This window comes from Anabrus simplex, chromosome 1 (assembly GCF_040414725.1).
Source record: "Anabrus simplex isolate iqAnaSimp1 chromosome 1, ASM4041472v1, whole genome shotgun sequence".
NCBI classification, from domain to species: domain Eukaryota; kingdom Metazoa; phylum Arthropoda; class Insecta; order Orthoptera; family Tettigoniidae; genus Anabrus; species Anabrus simplex.
The window spans coordinates 432,800,083-432,821,932 of NC_090265.1; the positions used below are offsets into that span (position 1 = coordinate 432,800,083).

General features: G+C 35.4%; 1 protein-coding gene across 4 annotated transcripts in view; it reads right to left on the reverse strand.

Moving 5' to 3' along the window:
• Nucleotides 1-7,731: 7,731 nt before the first annotated feature.
• Nucleotides 7,732-21,850, reverse strand: part of unc-5 — an 884,332-nt gene continuing 870,213 nt past the window's right edge. For all 4 annotated transcript variants that reach the window (XM_068226747.1, XM_068226748.1, XM_068226745.1 and 1 more), the window contains 3 exons: nt 16,968-17,077; nt 16,636-16,737; nt 7,732-9,783 (listed from right to left, as the gene is read on the reverse strand). In XM_068226747.1, coding sequence (XP_068082848.1) covers nt 9,612-9,783; nt 16,636-16,737; nt 16,968-17,077 — 384 coding nt within the window. In that variant the 3' untranslated portion in view covers nt 7,732-9,611. The remainder of the gene's footprint in view (nt 9,784-16,635; nt 16,738-16,967; nt 17,078-21,850) is intronic.

Consider the following 21,850-nt stretch of genomic DNA (forward strand, 5'->3'; position numbering starts at 1 on the left):
AGTGTATATAAAGTGAAATTAAATTAGTGTTCTTAGTGGGGATCTATATTCCCACGATTCTATTTGCACTGATGTAAGTTGCGCCAGTAGGTTAGTAGAAACAATATTTCTCGAATGAATTATTTATCTCGTAGACAGTTGTCGAATAATTCATCTGCTTCCAAATAATCTTGTTTTTGTTTGTTCTGAGTTATAAATTGTGAGAAAAGTCGTATTATTATTATTATTATTATTATTATTATTATTATTATTATTATTATTATTATTATTACCAAGTTTGAAGTATGCGTTGTTCATCATGGCAATATGCAGATTTAAAACAGCGTATTTAGCTTGTTTTTTGTAGCACGTAGGACGATTTTTTCACGAGCCGCCACTGCTTAGATAAAATGCATATATTCTGTTTTATTTGTTGAGGAAGTGTCAAAGTTAATAAAAATGCTCTCAATGAACGGAAAAAAAAAAATGTCTGATTACAGAAACTTCATTAACACATTACGAGTGGCTGTAATGATCATGATATGTATAACATGGTTGAGATAAGATTCTATTCTGAGGCAGATTAATTCTGACTGCAATATTAATATTATAATATTAATGAAAATAGAAAAAACAGAAATTAACCATTGTTCTGTGTTAATCAATCTATGCAGAAAAAAAAAAAACTCTGTGATCAACACAGAAATTCATTCACGATGGAACAAGAATATACATACACTTAAACTACCATTGACCAGAGAAAGAATCAAATCATTGACCTTGGGCTCAGTAGTTTAACTCTGGTGACATCATTTTATAACATTAAAGGAGTGCAGCTAGATAGAGAACTCTTTCACAACTGTGTTAGACAACATCAATTTTGTGTGTGTTGTGTGGAACTATATTACCTACAACTACATTCTTGCAATGTCTTTCATCATTTTTCCTCGGCTAATCAGTTTAACTCTAGAAAAATCTGGGATGATTCCTCTCTGAACGCCATTGCTAATTTGTTTCCAATCCTAGCTCCAAGTAATTGGAATTTAGTCCAAAAGCATCATTTACAAATAATGTTCCTTTTCTTACAGTGTTTGATATCAACAATAATTGATCCCTTCTTAGCAATTGTAACAATGAACTCATCAAGAATGGGTGGATTTTAAAAGCTACACAACTGGTCAAGGATGTAATGTATGTGATTCGGGCTTGCCTTTAAAATAAAAATTTGGGCCCCCCGTCAAATTGTAACACCCTATAATATAAATGTAATTATAGTAGATAGAAGTAATGCAATAGATTGCCAAGCAATATAAAGAAAGGAATTATTTGTTATCTTAAGATTATTAAAAGATGTTTAATAGGTTTTATTTGCAAAATGACCTCAATAATGTTGTGTGATGGATAGTATGCAATAGTATGATGATAAACAGGGTTTAAAGTCAGGTTGTGAGTTTCACAAATAGGAAAAGTCCTCTCAGTTTTAATTACTGTGTTGATGGGGTGAAAGTTCCTTATGGGGATCATTGCAAGTATCTAGGTCTTAATATATGGAAAGATCTTCCAATTTCTTTGGGGTAATCACATAAATGGAATTGTAAATAAAGGGTACATATCTCTGCACATGCTTATGAGGGTGTTTAGAGGTTCTAGTAAGGATGTAAAGGAGAGGGCATATAAGTCTCTGGTAAGACCCCATGGGATCCTCTCCAGGATTACTCGACTCAAGAACTGGAAAAAAAATCCAAAGAAAAGCAGCCCGATTTGTTCTGGGTGATTTCCGACAAAAGAGTAGCGGTACAAAAATGTTGCAAAGTTTGGGCTGGGAAGACTTGGGAGAAAGAAGATGAGCTGCTCAACTAAGTGGTAGTTTTCCTATTGGAATCAACATATAGACCTATAAGTGGTATGTTCCGAGCTGTTAGCAGAGAGATGGCGTGGAATGACATTAGTAGACGAATAAGTTTGAATGGTGTCGTTAAAAGTAGGAAAGCTGACAATATTAAGTTGGAATTCAAGTGGAAAAAATGAGGCAAATATTCATTTATAGGAAGGGGAGTTAGGGATTGGAATAACTTAACAAGGGTGATGTTCAATAAATTTCCAATTTCTTTGAAATCATTTAAGAAAAGGCTAGGAAAACAACAGATAGGGAATCTGACACATGGGCGACTGCCTTACATGCAGATCAGTATTGACTGATTTTGACTGATTTGACTGCCTTTGTGGTTTAACAGCTGAGCTCCTGAACCGCCAAGCATACACCATTTAGTTGTTCGAACTTAACTTTAATTGGTTTTGTTTTTCAGTAACTACAGATCTATACTCTGTAACTGATTCCGAATTCTCTGTTATAATCATTTATTTGATTACAAAATAGAACAAAATTAAATCAAAAATGTTTAAATGAAGTTTGAAAAAGGTCACACCACACGACTGATAAGCCTAATTTATTAGTACCTTCGTGCAGAGAGATCTCTTTCAAAACTGAATTATATTGTTTTCATTTATTTGCAAGGAGTGTGTGCGGCCCCTTAAAGGCCCGGGCCCGCCTGCATTGCAGGCCCTAATGTTACGCCCCTGAAACAGGCGAAGGAAAAACTGTTCTGTAATTAATTCAGTTTTTAAAATAAATATTCACATCACCTTGGGATATCACTTACTGTACTGAACAGTATGCTGATTGATAGTTTCACAGTAAGCATAAAGAGAGATAGATGAATTTGCTCACCATTTGAAAGTTCCTTGTTTTACTCAATTTGTAAAAATTATTCCTTCTGCATTAATCATTGTTGCAGAACTTAATTCAAAGTAAGGAAACTACTACAAAACAAAAATATACCATGAAGGCTTAAGAAATGAAATACTGTTATGGCTAGCAGTGAACAAAGTACGAGCACCCTCAAATGATGTCTTAGGAATTCAATAAGCAACAATTGCGTATCATTCTCAGAAGGCCTACTCTTGAATGATCTTGATCTGGTCTTGTAGTGTTTTATAATATTAAGAGAGTGCAACTAGAGAGTAAATAAATTTTTCATGACTCAGACAAATATAATTTTTATTTTACAACTCTCCATTTGTTGTACTATTGCAATCATATTCTTTAAAAGCCATAATTCTCTTTTTCTGAAACAGCATCTCTGATGATTGTTTTTGTTACTTGTTCTCATTAGGGTCATTAATATGTAAATTATTCCATCTTTTTCCTTTTTTCACAGTGTTTGGCATCAACACTAATGAGCTGAGAGAAGACCAATGACAAAAATCAAATATAGACACTAGTAATGAAATTTGAGAGGTATGTTATAGAAGAAAAGGAGAAATAAGAAAATGCATATTGAAAGAAGGAGGAAAATTTATTTTCCTTATTAAGTAAAACAATACTAACATTACCAAATCTCAAATTAATGGGCAACATCAATTTATGTAAAATCATTGCTCTTTCATTCCATTGGAATATGAATTATGTCATATTTCTAAGATGATGTTCTCAATTGCTTTTTTACTTTACTAGACCAAATATCTTTAACTGTCATTGCTATGATGGAGATCACTTTATTGGTTGACTAACAAGTAAGGAAATATAATTCTTGGAGCATAATAGCTGAGTAGTGTTTGTTGCCATTGCCTTCTCACAAAGGCAGCTGTAGTCCGAATCCCAGTCAATGTACTTAGGATTCTGGAAAGGATAATGCATGTCCCTGTGATTCAGGTTTTATGTAAAAGTGGGTGTACCGTGGCTATAGTTATGATGTCAAGAACTGTATAAACTACAAGCTTTGAAATATCATTAATAGGTACAATGGGATTCTTCTCTTATTCTATGTACTTCAAAAATACTAACCAAATCTACTTGTTGGTGGAACTGGTAGCACTATTTCTCAAATCTATGTACGTGAGAATTGTTTAGCAAGTGTAATTGAATTCAGGGTAATTTTGGGTGAGTGGTAGTCGAGTGATGTAGTCACTGGCTTCTCATCAAGGTGGCCACAGTTTTAATCCCGACTGATGAATTTGGCATCTTTGAAATTAAAAGTCATGTCCTTGTGGTTTGAATTCCTCATAAAATCATGATATCAACAGTCATGTAAAGTACAAGTTTGCCTTTAGATAATTTTCACACAAGGAGCTAGTAGCATTTTGATCTACTGTTTTATAAGTCCTTATAAGGCAGATCCTTCTATAAGAGTGGGATGCATCTGCGATGTGTAGGAAACTGTGATAGTGATATTGTGATAGTGGAGGATAGTGTTGTGCATGGTGTAGGCCTATGAGTTACAGGAATGTTAAGAACAGCACAAATACCCAGTCCCTGAACTAAGGGAATGAACCATTTAAGATTAAAATCCCTGACCCGGCCAGGAATTGATCCCAGTGTTCTCTGAACTGAACGCTCCTATGCTGATCATTCAACCAAGGAGTTGGACGCAAAATCTGATTATATTATATGAAAAATATTTGCAACTTCAACTTAAAATGAGATAATGTTTATATTATTTTTTTTTTTTTGCTAGGGGCTTTACGATGCACCGACACAGATAGGTTTTATGGCGACGATGGGATAGGAAAGGCCTAGGAGTTGGAAGGTAGCACCGTGGCTTTAATTAAGGTACAGCCCCAGCATTTGCCTGGTGTGAGATATATATGAAAAATACAAGGGTAAGTCATGGCAACTATTTTATCCTCACACTACTTGAGTTATAAACCAAAACAGGCAATTGAAAAATGAACCATCCACAGAATTTAATGGGAAGATCTTAATTTGCATAAAATTGCATCACAGTGCGTGCCAGGTGCACTCCCTGATGTGCAAAAGTGGACACGGTATGCCATATGCTCTGATCACTTGGTACACTGCCGGCAGGAAAACAAGCAAATATTGGAGAGAATAGTGACTGTGGATGAATTTTGAGCCAGGGCATATGAACAAGAGCTCAAACACCTGTATGCAGAAACTTTTAGTCTTTTAGTTAAAGTTCATTTTTTTAGGAGTGTGTTGTAATAAAACTGTACTTTGTATTATGATAGATATTCTCTTATTCTTTTTTGTGTGTGACCAAGAGATACTCTTTGGCATAACTGATGTTCACTTATTATCTTTATGCTTTGTTGGCTACATAGCACGCTGAGATACATAAGCTGTATTGAAAACAGTTGAATAAACAATTTACATATTTGTATTTAACACTTTAATAAAGTTGCATCTCTTTGATCTGTTAACCAACAAAAATATGTTTACTAGATACACTGTGTAAACACTATTAAAATGTTTTTAATTTGTAAGGAAAAATACAGTTTGGTAAACATAAAGTTAACTAAGGAATAAGAATTAATTTATATAAAGTATGACAGGAACATGAGTAAGAACATATGGGAGCAACAGAAGGAAGGGAACAGGACAAATATAAAAACACACAAGGACAAGGACGATCTCCACATCTTCATATGATGTGTTATTGAAAAAAGGTGTTTTCATTAAAAATGTCTTTAAGAGTAAATTCTGAAAAAATACAATGATGAAATGTTGGAACAATATTTTGTTCCAGGAATGGTATAATCACATTTAGTAACTTGTGTTCAGAAAGCAAGATTTTCCTGTAAGTCTTGAAATATACAAAGGTAATAAGAACTCCCCCAGGGAAACATTTTCCCTTGGGTCCAAATTTTCTTCCAGCTTTATTATGCATCAGACCCTCACAATATCAGGTGAAGAATGCCTGCACATACAGAAACATCGTGGAACGTGGAAGCACATCATGTAATCCGTTTTGGCGTCTGAAGGATATTTCATGAGCCGAAATTCATTGGCAGTTTGTTGAGGTTTACAGTGCAACTGCCATGTCATGGAAACAGGTTTGGCATTGGTGCACTGAATTTGATAATGGTAGGATGGATGTTCAAGGTGAGCAATGATCTGGCCAGCCAAGCATGTCCCTCATAGATGTGTCAATGTTGCCATATTGAAGTTCTGATCCAGGACAATCATTGCATTCGACTTAGCGACATTTTGTATTGATATAAGGTGGATCATTTGTACTCTCCTTTATTGTATGGTAGTCTCCTTTCAATACGGACCAAATATGACATTTTTAATATTAAATTGCTAATGAACTCAGCATCTCAGTGAGCAGTGTTCACTATCGTTCACCAGTAGCTTCACTAACAAAAGATATGTTCACAGTGGATGCCAAGGCACCTAACAGAAGATCAAAAAGCCACTCAGATGGAATTGTCTCTTATGCACTTGATGTATTTTAATGATGAAGGAGTACCGTTTGTACACTGTATCATTATAGGAGATGAAATGTGGGTGCATAACATGACACCGGTGATGAAGCAAGTGTGTACACCTCGCAAGAAAATCTGGACAGCTCCATCCGCTAAGAAAGTTGACAATGCCTTCTGGTTGATTTTCTCACAACGGAAGCAGGAGTGAATATTGCCAGTTAATGTGACACATTTGAGCATTTGTGGGTAGCAATTCGTAGAAAATGGGTTGGCCTTCTCTCAACAGGCATTTCAGCACAACAATGCCAGACCACATGCATCCAACAGCACACATGAATTGTCAAGATGCTTCTGGTAGGAGGTACTGAACCATCCTCCCTACAGCTCTGAACTAATAACCATTGATTTCTATGTCTTTGGACCTTTGAAGAAGGGTGGTAAGTGATTCAAGACGATGCAGCCATTCAGCATGCTGTCATGATGTGGCTTAAGGGAGTGGATGCAGGTTTCTTCCATGCCAGCATCGATGCCTTGTTATATAATTGAAATAAGTGCTTGGACAAGAACAGAAATGCTTATAAGTGCCCTACTACTTGTATATGCCTGTAAAGTAAAGTTTCTTCGTGTGAACTCCTGTTACCTTATTTCTTAAAGCTACCCTGCCCTAAGGCAATCTTTGTAAATAGCAGCTACATTACCTGCAATTTTTTTTTATTCAATAGAATATTTCTTCAGATGGACAACAAACCATCGTGGTGTCTTCCTTTTGCGATTAACAACAGCATTTCTTCATAAATGCTCATTTTTCTTATTGAATATACAAGTACTGGGACTAAAAATATTTTTCCCTCATTGTGGCTTTGTATAATAATAATGAAAGAGAAACATGTTTCCTCTATTGGTATTTTGTCTGTTTATCAACCTAATTATTCATATGATTAAAGCACAGCTTTTGTTAGCTGTTATAGTTAATGAATATATACACAAGGGAAACATATTATTCTTTAAATGAAATTTTACATACTTCATATATTGTTTGATTGGATCAACTGAAGCTAGACTCAGCAGTGCTGTTCAACACTTGTGGCATGTGTACATTAGGCTTCTCTGACACATGGAAATTGGGAGTATGGAGTAACTGTAGCAGATGCACCTGATAATGCAAATAACACACGAGAAATAATGTATATATTTCTCTTCTCATACGGAACTAAAATGATGATGTGAGAAGGATTTTATCAGGTCTATTTTTATGATTTTATCCGACAATAACACTTTTATCCTAAGCTAGATATGTCCAAAGCACGTGGATGGTATTCAGCTTGAGTTACTATCGTCTATTTGGAATTTTAGACTCTTTCATTCTTTGTGTATCGAGGATCAAAAGTGTTTCACCTTTATTGGTTCATTTAGGAAGCCACATATACCTGTACTCTTATTTTGAATGTTAATAATGGTGATCTTCATTACTCTGTTTAGCAGCAGAAATTAAAGTACATGAGTCAACAAATTAAAATACACATACATACATTTATTCTACATAGCACTGTGTTCAGATGACATGGTACAGTATACACATCATCTAATGTGACCAAGTTGTCTTTTGTTGTTCCTCAAACAAGGTTTAGTCCACTTGAAATTTTTTGGTCCCTTTCATTGTCTGTTCCTATCAAGCAAGTTCATTTTTACAGAGGATGTTAGAGGCTCTACTTACAACATAAAAATAATTTAATTACATGATCAGAGAAGAAAATACTAAGTGCACTTCATTCAATGGTTGTCAAATTTTCAGTATACAAAGTAGTTCCACATATTTTACAGTACACTAGAACGGGTACTTATCGGCATTGTACATCTTCAAAACTTAGAAAAAAGAAGCGGAATAAAAGAAATTAAGCTTAATACTAGCAGTATGAAACTTAACAAACTCAAAGTTCAACAGAAAAGCTCTGAAATGTTTCTCATCCATTCTTTAGAGATTCAGCTGCTAACTCTTCTAAAAGTGTTTCATTTCTTGGAATATATATCATCAATTCCACAACAATCCCTTTCCATTTTATGTTTAAGGATCAATTCTCTTTCAATTCATTTTAAATGGTGTAATAATACCAATAAAAATTGGTTTCTTCTGGCAATTAAGACTTTTATATACATGTTTATCTTACAATTTTTACATGGATTAATATTATGTGTGAAAAAATAATTATCTACAACTTCACCCAACCCAGCTTATCTAATCACATTGCTAACATGCTTGAACAACTTACAAAATCTCTCTTCATTTTAACAGTTCAGTTCAAACTATTCTCTTAGGAAGACATTCACTATATAAAAAGCAAATAAATTTCAAATATTAAGGCAAAACAACAACAAAAGAAATTTGACAACACAGTGTTAATATTCTCATAACGAGTTGACCAACATAGTCAACAATTTTTATCTCTACAATACGGTTTCTTGATTCCATCTAATCACCATGGCACATAAGAATAACAGCTTTCTGGAATTACAACTTCTCTTCTGATTCTTCAAAAGAGAACCAAAGGAAGTCCTTTTATAGTAGGTACTATGCACAACATCTAACAGTCTTCTTGTACCTTCACTTACATTGCTAAATAAAAATATGTTTTGCTTCTAATTAGAGCATCAGTTAAACAACACACATTTTGAATAGCAAAACAAATGAAATATCCTAAGACTGTTAACTGCAAATCAATTAACAGAACCTGTATTTCAAGGTAGTCTATATATCTTTTTAAAAGGAAACCATACCAAAGTAAATGCATTGTTTGCAAATTGTCTCATAGTAGCAAACTTTACAATGCCTTCTCTGTTTCCATGAAAAATGTTCAAAAAATTGTTTCTTGGTCAAGTTATTCATAATACTTCAATCCAAGGAACAGTGTAACTGATCATATTTATACTGCGCTCTTCATTTCTGTCAGTCCTCTCTCTCTCTCAAAGCTACAGTATATAATATGATAATATAAATAACTCCTAATATTCCAACAAACAACATTATTAAAGGGTATCACGAGCAAGTAACTACAAAAGTGACGAACTATGTCCATCCAAACTATTCCATAAATGTTACACAATCACTGAATGCAACAGAGTTTGGATTCAATTGAATATTTCAATAAATAATATAGAAAATATCTTCAAACCACTGCTCTTGTGGAGTCTTGTTTAGGAGTCACTGGTGAAACTGAATATCTTTGAACATTATAGGCCTATACTGCAAACTAATTAATTCTTAACTGAAATAAATGCATAGTTATGTAGTATATTTAACGTATGGTACAGATATTCTGCAGAGGAACGTTCGCTCACTTGTAACTAGCAGTCACACGATTATCCTGTAGTAAGGCACATCTCAACTAAATTTCACTAGATTTCACTCCCTAGATCCAAGCACCCAGCTCTTTCTCCAACAGAGCAGCAGCATCGTTGCGACCCATAACCCTCAGGATGTTTAAAAGGTCTGTTACAGCTGTGGCTTCACGGTGCCGTGCTTCCCAAAGATCCAGGATGTGTTCTGTTGGACTGGCTTTTGTGGCAAAGTAGTTTATATATCTAAAACAGATGAAAAATTATATTTTAATATACAATTAGTAATACAGTGGTGGTTAAGTTTAAGAATATAGAGTAATATCATAATTATTTGTGATAAAGTATTAAGATTATTTTATCAAATAAATGAGTTTTTAATATCTAAGCGACTAAGACATGTTTTGCAATGTAATAAAGTTGTTGATTGTAAGTGATGATGATGATGATGATGATGATGATGATGATGATAATAATAATAATGAAATCTAAAAGACAGATGAAATCTTATATCTGTTAATAAAATAAAAATAAAATACAATAAAATATTTAAATTTGTTTGAAGAGAATAAAACAATATACAAAACAGGATTTTAATTTGTATTACCTTTGAAGACACCACTATGATGTTCTTCGTTAATATTATTGGTTGTACATCACACTAACTTCTTTTATATCAAGATGATAGACATATCAATTTTACATGCTAGTAAATCTATATCAACATCATCATCCGCATCCGGAAGATAGTGGGTTCGAATCCCACTGTTGGCAGCCCTGAAGATGGTTTTCCATGGTTTCCCATTTTCACACCAGTACCTTAATTAAGGCCATAGCCGCTTCCTTCCCATTCCTAGGCCTTTCCTGTCCCATCGTCGCCATAAGACCTGTCTGTGTCGGTGCAACGTAAAGCAAAAAAACAACAAAGACATTATCATCATTTTCCAGCTCCAGTTTCCTGGGATGTGGTGTACAAGCACCTACCACTTCTTCCTGTCAAAGTATAGTTTCTGTTCCTCTATGTCCTCCCACGTGGCATTCCTCTTGCTGACCTCCGTTATCACTGTGTTTATCCATCTATTCCTTGGTCTCTCAACTGGCCTCCCCTTTCACTTCTCTGTGCCTCATATATTGAGCACCTTCAAACACCGTCAGACTGAGCTAGGCTTGAACCTGCCACCGAAGTTCAAAAAGCCAGCACTCTACTATCTGAGCCACTGAGCCCATCCAAGGACCTTTGATTCACTGACACCACAATTTGCTCTCACTGGGCAAATTCTGTATGAGGATAATGCTCTTGCTTAAAGAGCATGTGTAACATGTACTAAATGTAATTAGTGAGTTTGGCACTGTATTTCACTCCACACTTAATTACTTGCAGCCTGAAACTTCCATCCATCTTCTCAAATGCAAAATAGCTTTGTGGATGCAATATCAAGCAGAGGACTTAACTGAGTTGTCAACTTTTTTTGCTAGTGGTTTAATGTCACACCAATTTAGATCAGTTTCTTGTGATGATGGGATAGCAAAAGGCTAGAACTAGGAAGGCCAGGTATAACCTGGTGTGAAAATCAGATACCACAGTTAAAAGATCATTTCAAGGCTGCTGACAGTGGGGTTCGAACCCACCATTTTCCGAATGCAAGCTAACAGCTACATAGCCCAAACCACACAGCCAACTTGCTTGGTCTATCAGTGAATGCCTTGACCAATGGAGTAAATATTGGAAGCAGTGTATTGTAACCTTTCAACAGGGAGATTTTTAAATTACAAGACAAAATATGGCAATGTATCAATTGACTGACCATGACATTTAATAGAAAGGAGATTAATGGCCTTGTAAACAGAGTACAATCGACTGCAAGCCATACAGTTTGTATATTCTGGTCCAGTATGAATAAATTGGTGGTCAAAATTTAAGGAATTATTCCCAGATGTTTATTATTAAGACTCACCTGTTATAGAACATAATGAAATATTACAGTTTGAATTTGGAATGTGTTAGGCTTGTACGATCTTTCAACAAAAGGATGTTCATCAAGGTTGTTAAGAGTGAATTTGAATGGATGGTGAAGATGATATCTACTTTGGTTTTCTTTTAAATGGAGCCAAATCAAAGCAGCAGCAACAAATAGCAATTATGTTTAATAATGTAAATTAATTAGCTGAACCTGTAATGCCGAAATTGTTCTGTCATAATTGTTATGAAAGTTCTGAAAATGAGGACGACTTTGTGACTGATGAATAATTTTAGAAACTTGACCAGCATCTACTACTTCTGTAGCTAACCACTTGCCGAGCATCTTTGTAGAATAGTATTACATTCCTTAGGATTCTGCGTGAAGGTAGGTGGCTATCCCCCTCAAGTGTGTGACTGTAAAGAAAAGTTTTGTTTCGGTTGTTTGTAATATGTGAGGTATATTTGTTTTGTTTGGACATGTACATTTTGGCTAATAGATATTTTGAATGTTCACGATTTCTTTTCGCCTTTATTACGGTAATTTATATGATTAACATATTGATATTGTGCATACAAAGAAAAGACAGCTTATTGACGTGAACTAAAACCAACTGAAAATTGATGTCTTAGAACAATAAGAATTGTGATTATGTTTAAGCTTCTAAAATATGTTGTAATGGAGAAATCATCCTGAAAATAACAAAGTTTTTTACATAATACAGTACTTATTAACACTGATTTAGAAACCTGCTGTCTATTATGAATTTAAGTTAAACAATAGCACTGACAGTTAGAAAGATGCAAGTGCGGCTAACAGCCGCAACGATAGCCGAAGTGTTACAAAATTTACGTTAGCCGATGAAGGTTATGTCCAAAATTTTAGAACGTAAAAATTACACAAACTTTAGTACTATATATCTCCTTATATAAATTATGTACAGAAAAATTTGTACATAGTGCTTTTAAAAGAAGCATTATATACCTAATTACGAGTTTACATTAACATGTTAATTCAATTTCATGAAAAATGGAATAAAAAATTAAAAAAAGAAATTATTTTGGAAAAACTATAACTGTATATGAAAGAAATGTTTGCAATATCTCTACTTCTATGTAGGTGACATTTCCACAAAGTTTTGTGAAAATCCACGCATTAGATATAAAAATATCTTTTTATCTCTGAAGTGTTGCCTTAAGTCTTGTTAACTGTTCTGATCATTGTTGATACCTTGAATATATAATGATATTATTGGCATCCAAAAGGTCTTCTTGACCCAAGCATCTCTCCTCCTTATTCTGTAATTGGAAATATTTTTAGCAGTATCCTCTTCTTTGGAAATATTGTCTTTTTAAACAAATTTTTTCTCATCACTGTATGGACCTTGGAAGGTGTACATTCCTTCAGCGTGTTCCGCTCTGATGAATTAGTCATGCTTTTAAGTGAGGTCATTGCTCTTTACTTGGCTTATGCCAAGCTCTTTTCATGATATTGCTTGTTGCTATTACAATTGAATTTGTTCCTACTGCCATAGAATATAGTGATTTCCAGTATTCTAACTGCATATACTTTGGTATTTATATATCCATATGTAGAACTGTTCCTATGTCCATGCAATAACACTCCACTAATGCAGATTATGCATGTTACAGCGAATCTGTAAAATACATACCGAGTTATTTGACTGTGTGGTACAGATCATGCCATTATAAGCTCGTATTCCTACTTCTAGCCCACTTCTTCCCACCACTGCTGAAACTTTTCATGTGTTAGTGTATTCAAACTTTACCATTAGCAGCCCTGACAATGCCTTTTGTTATTTCCCATTTTTATGCATGAAAACTGCCAGGACTGTACCTACCTTAATTAAGACCACAGCCACTTCCTCCCTACTTCTGTCCTGCCTCTTTCCCATCATTGCCCAAAGCCTTCATATATTAGTATGACATTAGACAAGTAACAATGAATGAAAATGAAAATCCACAGCCTGTTTCCAGCCATTCAACCAGGTCAGAGATGGAATGAATGAAGCCCCCATCTTGTGACAAGGACAGGAATTGTACCGGCTGCCAAAGCAATGATAATTGACTCACATATGAAATGAAATGATATTGGAGTGTGTTGCTGGAATGAAAGATGATAGGGAAAACTGGAGTACCCGGAGAAAAAACCTGTCCCGCCTCTACTTTGTCCAGCACAAAAGACAAGTAACAATAAAAACTAAAATATTCTCTCCAGCCCAGTTTTGTGGTTGGATGCCTTTACTGACACCAACCACACATGAATGGATGTATTCACTATTGCATGTTTTGGTGGTGTTTGGCAGTGTGTTGTGTTAAATGTGGATGAAAATGTGTATATTAATATGAACACAAACATCCAGCCCCCAAGTGAGAGAAATTAACCATATATGATTTAAATCCCTGACCTGGCTGGATATCAAACCCAGGGACCTCTGAACTGAACACCACTGTGCCGACCATTCACCCAAGCAGACAGACAACATCGTTAATTAAAATACATAACATATCCTCAGAATTACTGACTTAGGAGAAACCACCATAGCGATGTTATTCCATTTTGATTATTTTAACCATGATAGTTCAATTTTATCCTTATTGACTTACATTCAATCTATGAAAACACTTTTCAACTTGTTAATACTTACAGTATAGACAAGGCGGAAAGTGTTTTCATACATTGTTATTCCATTTAGTGTGTAAGATGTATGATACAGGAGGACTGCCATCTGATTTTATACAGAATGTTGTTATACCTATTCTTAAGAACCATTAGTTACCTCATGCTTGCAAAATTTTAACACATATTATTTACAGAAGAATGGAAAGACAATTTTAAGCTGAGTTCAGAGAACATCAATTTGGCTTCAGAAGAAATGTAGGAATGGGTAAAGCAATCCTTGACATTATGTCTGTTCTTAGAGGATAAAATTAAGAAGAACAATAGCATTCATAGATCTAGAAAAGGCTAATGTTGATTGGACCACGCTATTTGGGATTCTGAGCGGGATTGGGATCATATACCGACAAAGAAGGATTATCTACAATCCGTACAAAAATCAGTCTGCAGTGATAAGAATCGAGGGCTATGAAAAAGAAGCAGCAAACCAGAAGGGAGTGAGGTAAGGCTACAGTTTGTACCCCCTCCCCACCCTCCTCCTTGTTTATACAGAACAGGCGGTAAAGGAAATCTAAGAGAAATTTGGAAAGGGAATCACAATACAAGGAGGGGAAATCAAAACCCTGAGATCTGTTGATGATATTGTTATTTTATCTGAGTCAGCAGAAAATCTGAAGATATTGCTGAATGGTATACACACAGTCTTGGAGAAGGGGTACAAGATGAAAATAAATAAATCCAAATCAAAAGTAATGGAGTGCTGTCCAGTCAGCTGATGCAGGAAATATTAGATCAGGAAATGAAGTCTTAAGGACATAGATGAATATGGTTACTTGGGAAGTAGAATAACTAATGAATGAGCTCGATAGCTGCAGTCGCTGCCAGTATCCAGTATTTTGCAAGAGACTATCCTCATTTTTCCGTATTGAAAGTCTATTTAAAGGAGAAACAATAAAACTTTTGTACCCACCTATTCAATACACTGAAAGCAATTATAAAATTAGGATCTCCTCCGTATTTTATTGCTTAGATATTAAAACATAGGACATGTTTGTCAAAGGCAAACCATAAGTGTAAGTTCTAAAACAATATTATCATTTAACCTTGTAAGAATATTTATGGCTGAAAATGTTCAAAATATGAACGAAACATGTCCTATATTTTAATATTTAAGCAGTAAGATAAGGATGAGATCCTAATTTTATAATTGCTTTTAATGTATTGAATAGGTGGATACAAAAGTTTTATTGTTTCTCCTTTAAACAGTATCCAGTATTCGGGAGATAGTGGGTTTGAACCCCACTGTCGGCAGCCCTGAAGATGGCTTTCCGTTGTTTCCCATTTTCACACCAGGCAAATGCTGGGGTTGTACCTTAATTAAGGCCACGGACACTTCCTTCCCACTCCTAGCCCATCGTCGCCATAAGACCTATCTGTGTCGGTGCGACGTAAAGCAGCTTGCAAAAAAAAAAAAAAAAAATAGCAATGAAAGCAGAAGTAAGGAGGACATAAAATACAGACTAACAAAAGCAAAGGAGGCCTTCTTAAGAAAAAAAAATTGCTCACTTCGAACATTGGTACAGGAAATTAGAAAGTTGTTTCTGAAGACTTTTGTCTGGAGCGTGGTATTGTATGGATGTGAAACATGATCAATAACTAGTTCAGAAAGAATCAAAGCTTTTGAAATGTGGTGTTACAGGAAAATGATGAAAGTGAGATGGGGGGATAGTATCACGAATGAAGAGATACTAAATCAAATTGGTGAGAGGAGAAAAATTTGGCAAAATTGACCAGAAGAAGTATATGCAGAATGATAGGACATTTCTTAAGACATCCGGGACTTGTTCAGTTTGTTTTTTGAGGGAAGGTAGGTGGTAAGATCAATAGGGGTAGACCAAATGAAGAGCCGAACATATTACAGTAGACGAAGGATGTAGTGATGTAGAAATGGAAAGGTTAGTACAGAACAGGGTGACATGGAAAAATGGGCGCCCACAAGGGGGAGCACTTGCGTCCCCCCCCCCTGGAATTCTAAAAAGGTTGATGTTCAATTGTTTAATATCATACCAGATTATTTCATAAACTGAACTTACCGACAGTCATCTAGCATCTGTTATAACCGGAAATTTCTGTAAACAATTTAATGTTGCTGACGTTATATTGGTTTTTACATTCAAGAAAATAGTTAATGTGCACCGCCCCCCCCCCCCTCCCTGGAAAAGATCCTGTGGGCGCCCATGCATGGAAAACTTCATCTAACGAGTCTGTGGACTGATGACCCAAATGACAATGATGACAATAAAATAAATTAATGGGATATGAACATCTTAAAAATATGTTTTTACCAGAGAAATATATAATTATAATCTGTGCAAGACTATGTATCTATTGTAACTCACATCATATCATATCAGGCATTTCTTTTAATATCTAATAATTATTAAATGCATGCACTTCAATAGTTGAAGAAAGAGAGGAGTTGAGCAACAAATCTACTCACCTGTCAACATTTAATCTTTGTGCTAACATCCTCCAGTCATTACCCCGGGCATTTGGTGGATCCAAACACTGACACAGGTGCTTCTTTAATGAACGATGGAATCTATGAAGAGAATCACACAGTGTCTCAAAACATAGTATTGTAATTCTGTTAACAAAAATATTTAAAAGAGAAAAATGACAGGTGAAATATTTGATTTTCTCTCCCAACTAGAGTCCCTAGTTATATTATTGACTTATTGAAAACTAGATTGCTCTGTTCTAATTTTTTAAAGTAAGATCTTTTAAAGTGAAAGTATAAAATGGATAGTAATGATGATAAAAAGTCTTTACCGAAAGGGTGATGGAGTAGGGTCAAGAGTAGTGACCATTGAACTGCACCCACTACTTGTTGTAACAGTCAAAGCTCGTGGTGGCCTTGCTATAGCTGGGCTACTGGGTACCTGCAGAAAAAATTGTACATAATGTAATGTCATATTTATCAATAATTTATTCTAGAGAAAGGTTTATAGGAAGCTACTTAGAAAGAGTAGGAGCTAATAATTATAGCCCACTACAACTAATACTATATTTTTGCTAATTAAAGCCAATATTGTAAAATACTGATATGACCTATCACTCCATTTATAAATAAATAGATACTTCCATAGCCTTTTATTTCAAGTTCAGGCACTTGGCTTAAAGAGGCAATGGTTTCAACAAAAGAGTACTGTTATGAAAATATTGCAAAGTTTGGGCTGGGAAGACCTGGGAGAGAGGAGACGAGTTGCTCGACTAAGTGGTATGTTCTTACAAAAAATTTTTAATCCTCCTAGTCAATACTATATAGGGTATAATAATATATAATACTACATGTAATAATATATAGTATTGACTACGAGGATTAAAATAGTTTTGTACAATTTTGTAAGAAGTTCAACCGTCAATACGGATTCAACAATGAGATTCATAGTCTGTAATTAGTGGTATGTTCTGAGCTGTCAGTGGAGAGATGGCGTGGTTTGAGTGGTGCTTTTAAAAGTAGGAAAGATCACACAATGTGAAGATAAAGTTGGAATTCAAGAGGACAAATTGTGACAAACATTTGTTTATAGGAAGAGGAGTTAGGGATTGGAATAATTTACCAAGAGAGAATGTTCAATAAATTTCTGAATTCTTTGCAATTATTTAAGAAAGGACTAAGTAAACAACAGATAGGGAATCTGCCACCTAGGCAACTGCCCTAAATGCAGATCAGCTTCTGGAGGCTTCTGGAGAGACCTGGTGCAGGTCTTTCAAGCTGATGCCCATGGACGGCCAGGACGATCATATGGAAGCAGCTGACGTATGGGTGGTGCTGAATAATAACTGTCGGAGCATAACTAGTATGTTTGGATGTTATGGAAGGTAGTACGTATAGGGTTGGTCATGCTGCAATAACACTTTCTCAATTTTTACAGTTTCCCTATAACCACATAAACATTGTTGGTGCTATTTGAGGACCTAACCAGTCTTAAGACTTAACAGGCAAGTACGGTAGTTTAGTGTTACTTCAGTATAATTAATATACACTGTATATATATTGAGACCTTTCATTATGAGGAACTAAATATGGCTGATGGCTGAGTGCACTTGTAAAGTTGAAGCAGAGAAGTGTGGCACTAAAATATATAGCATAATTATTAATACAGCAGTATACTCTTTGCAACACCATGGATCTGTTATTCTGTTTGAACTTAAAACAAACGCCCTTGAAATATTTATCTCAAAGAAATGAATGAGCCCAGAATGGAATGGAATTCTAGAACTAGGGTCTAAATCCTTTTAAAATTTTTACATTTTCACAATTCCTAACTCAGTTTATTACTATTAGTTTTGGCTTCCATATATATTCCTTAAGGATATTTTTATTCAAAAGCTTTTGCTAAAATGGACTGGGATTTTAGTAAACTGTATTGCCAAAGACTGTGCTAGTGACATATTATTCAAATGAGTGAGAACATATAATATGACAACGACGAGTAGGAGCATGAATGGCATGGCAGACCAAATCTATGTCAGGATGGAATTATGTTAAAGATACATATTTCTGTCTTCATTTTGGAAAATATTTAATAAGGACTGGCATAGCTGGCATAATTTTAAAATGCTATTAGTAATAATGAATTTTATCTCATCAGAATATGCTTGGCAACAATCAGAGTAATGATAGTATGACATTGGTGTGGGAGTAAGTCAAATCTACATTGTATCAGAGGTTTTCTATTATCATTGTCTGTTGAGAAGAGTTGGAGGCAGCATCAGCTGAATATTAGTGTGGCTTATATAGATGTTCTCAAGTACGCCTCAGGCCATTGTTGCCGACTATATGTAGTAATCTGGTCTGCTGAATTATATCTCTAATGGCACATGTGTAAAGGAGCAGCGGAAGTTGTATCAGAAAGGGGGTAATAGAATTTTCCACACTGAAGAGAGAAATGTGAGATCGATATGAGACAAAGATACCGAGTTATGTTGACATAACTTTCGAATCAACTAATCACAAGGTAGCGTGCAAAGGAGGAACTGATGCAATCGCAGGAATGCCAATGTGAAAGCACTGTGAAATAAGTCTAAATCCAGCAGAAATGATTACTAAAAGCAAATAAGACTTTCATATATTTGTAAAAATGTAATTAAGAAATCCTGGCAAACTTCTGTGATTAAATATGTGGTTACCAGAGACAGGACATGATGTAATAGAGGCAGGGAATCCCCAAGACTTTTGGTCTACAAGGCATGCAGACTGGATGATGCCAAGCGCTGAGGAAGACACTCTAAGCTTCAGGACTGAATGTGTCGGATGCGTGTTGTGATTGTTGCCAAAAAAATGTGAATACCGAGTATTTCTTGAGATAGCAACAATAACTTTCTTTTGATCCTGGACTTAATCTGCAGGGATTTTTCCCATTAAAGGAGTTAATAGTATTAAATCGTCACAGATTAAATTATAACGTGTAAAGTGCCGAGAGACTTGTTCTTTGAGCAGTATTAAACTTAGTTAATAATGAAGTTATGGGGCACACTGGAGCTTGAATCTGGTGGGAATAAGATACTGATCAAACTGTTATGTGAATGGAGTGTTTTTGAGAAGAATTTATTTCTTGTGTTTTTATTGTGTTATTTTTTAAAATTTGTATCATAATTGATTGTATGTTTATGCTCAGTGAACCTCGGGATTGTGCAGACACGAGTGTACCGATTGTGCCGTTAATAAAGTTGTGTCGGGGCCATGGAATTCAAGAGAAGAACTATGGAGGAGAGCCCTAAAGACTGTTGTATTTTTGTTGTGATGGAGTGAGCACCGCATTGATGGGCTGACCCGATGGCTTAGACGGTGCATTGCTGAATCATGGACCAGACCAGACATGGATGAGTACATCTGATTTTATTTAATTTCATACCATGCATGACTAGCTGCTTGTGAAAATTTGTAAATAATAACTTCTTGCATGTAATGTTTAAGATCTGTTTGATTTAAATATGTAGCAAGGGTCAGCTAGATTTAGATAGTTAATTTTGTGGTAACACTGCCTTGGGGGTTTGCATTTGTTTATATATAAATTTCATGTGATAGTGTTAATTTGATCTTTGGAATCTATTCTTAAACATGTGTTAAATTATCTTCTGAAATAATATCAGCGTTGTTAATGCAATGTTTATAAAATTAGATGGCATTCAGTACATTTTAAGTAGTTCATGGAGCATGTTAGCATTATGGCATGTTGCATGACTATTTTTTCGCTCTTCGAGAAAGATTCATCAGTGTTGTGCTACGGACTTGAACCAGTGACCATCATTGAATATTACAGTTTATATTTAAAGTCAGTGTTCATGGATAAGCGATTTGACTTTTCGTCAGGTTAACGATATGTGCTCTGAGTTAGTTCATGTTTTTCAATATTTCATTATTGAGTTCATTTTTGTGCCTTGTTTGAGAGAGGATACTTTAGCATTCAGAACACTAGTGAGAGGAAGAGACCCAGTGATAATGTGGAATGAAAGACGAAGTTGATATTTGAATGCAAGAGATTATGTATTCTCAAGGAATAAAATTTGCAAATCCTGGTGAGATTTGAACCAGTGAATATTATAATTGAAAGCAAGATATTGTGCATTCCTGAATGTAAATTGTGAGGAATATTTTGTTACGAGCCTAAGGAGGCCAGTTTTTACATGGTATTTGGAAGACCGAGCTCGATAGCTGCAGTCGCTTAAGTGCGGCCAGTATCCAGTATTCGGGAGATAGTAGGTTCGAACCCCACTGTCGGCAGCCCTGAAAATGGTTTTCCGTGGTTTCCCATTTTCACACCAGGCAAATGCTGGGGCTGCACCTTAATTAAGGCCACGGCCGCTTCCTTCCCACTCCTAGCCCTTCCCTGTCCCATCGTCGCCATAAGACCTATCTGTGTCGGTGCGACGTAAAGCAACTAGCAAAAAGAAAAAGTATTTGGAAGAGACTGGATGAGCTTGCCTTATGCGGAGATAGAGCAGAGTGCTGAGAGATATATAGCCGAGGTACAAAGAAAACATATGTGTTAATTTCAAAGTCAAGACTCTCCATGGCACAGCACTTGATTGTTAAAGATTATACCCCGTTGACATAGGGTCAACGAAGACTAATTACGATGTTATTTTATACAATTCCAGTTGATCAGGTAGACCACAGCACAAAGTTATTTAAATATAGAACGTCATCTGAGTATCACTTTAGTTAAAGATTAGGGAATTTCAGGTCACTGTAATTTAATTGTCCTGAGGGACATCTCTTCAATTCTTGACCAGGTCAATGGACTTGGGTTCACTGATGACCATCATTACTGGATTTATTTTGTTGTTATGTGTGTACTTGGCAATGCAAATTCTGTTTTGTTCTTGTGATTTTATTGATTGTGGATTCAGTTCCATATGGTTGCTATGTTTGAGGCAGGGGTTCCTTTCCCATTGCAGTAAAGCCACTGTAGATGTAAGATTTTGAGGGATTTATTTATAATACATTGGGCCCTTCGCTACAGATTTTTTAAAATTCAGTGTGATTATTAACGTTGTAGTTTCCATGTTTTTTTATGCTAGTGGCTTTATGTTACACTGACACAGATAGGTCTTATGGTGACGATGGATAGGAAAGGCCTAGGAGTTGGAAGGAAGTGGCCATGGCCTTAAATAGGTACAGCCCCAGCATTTGCCTGGTGCGAAAA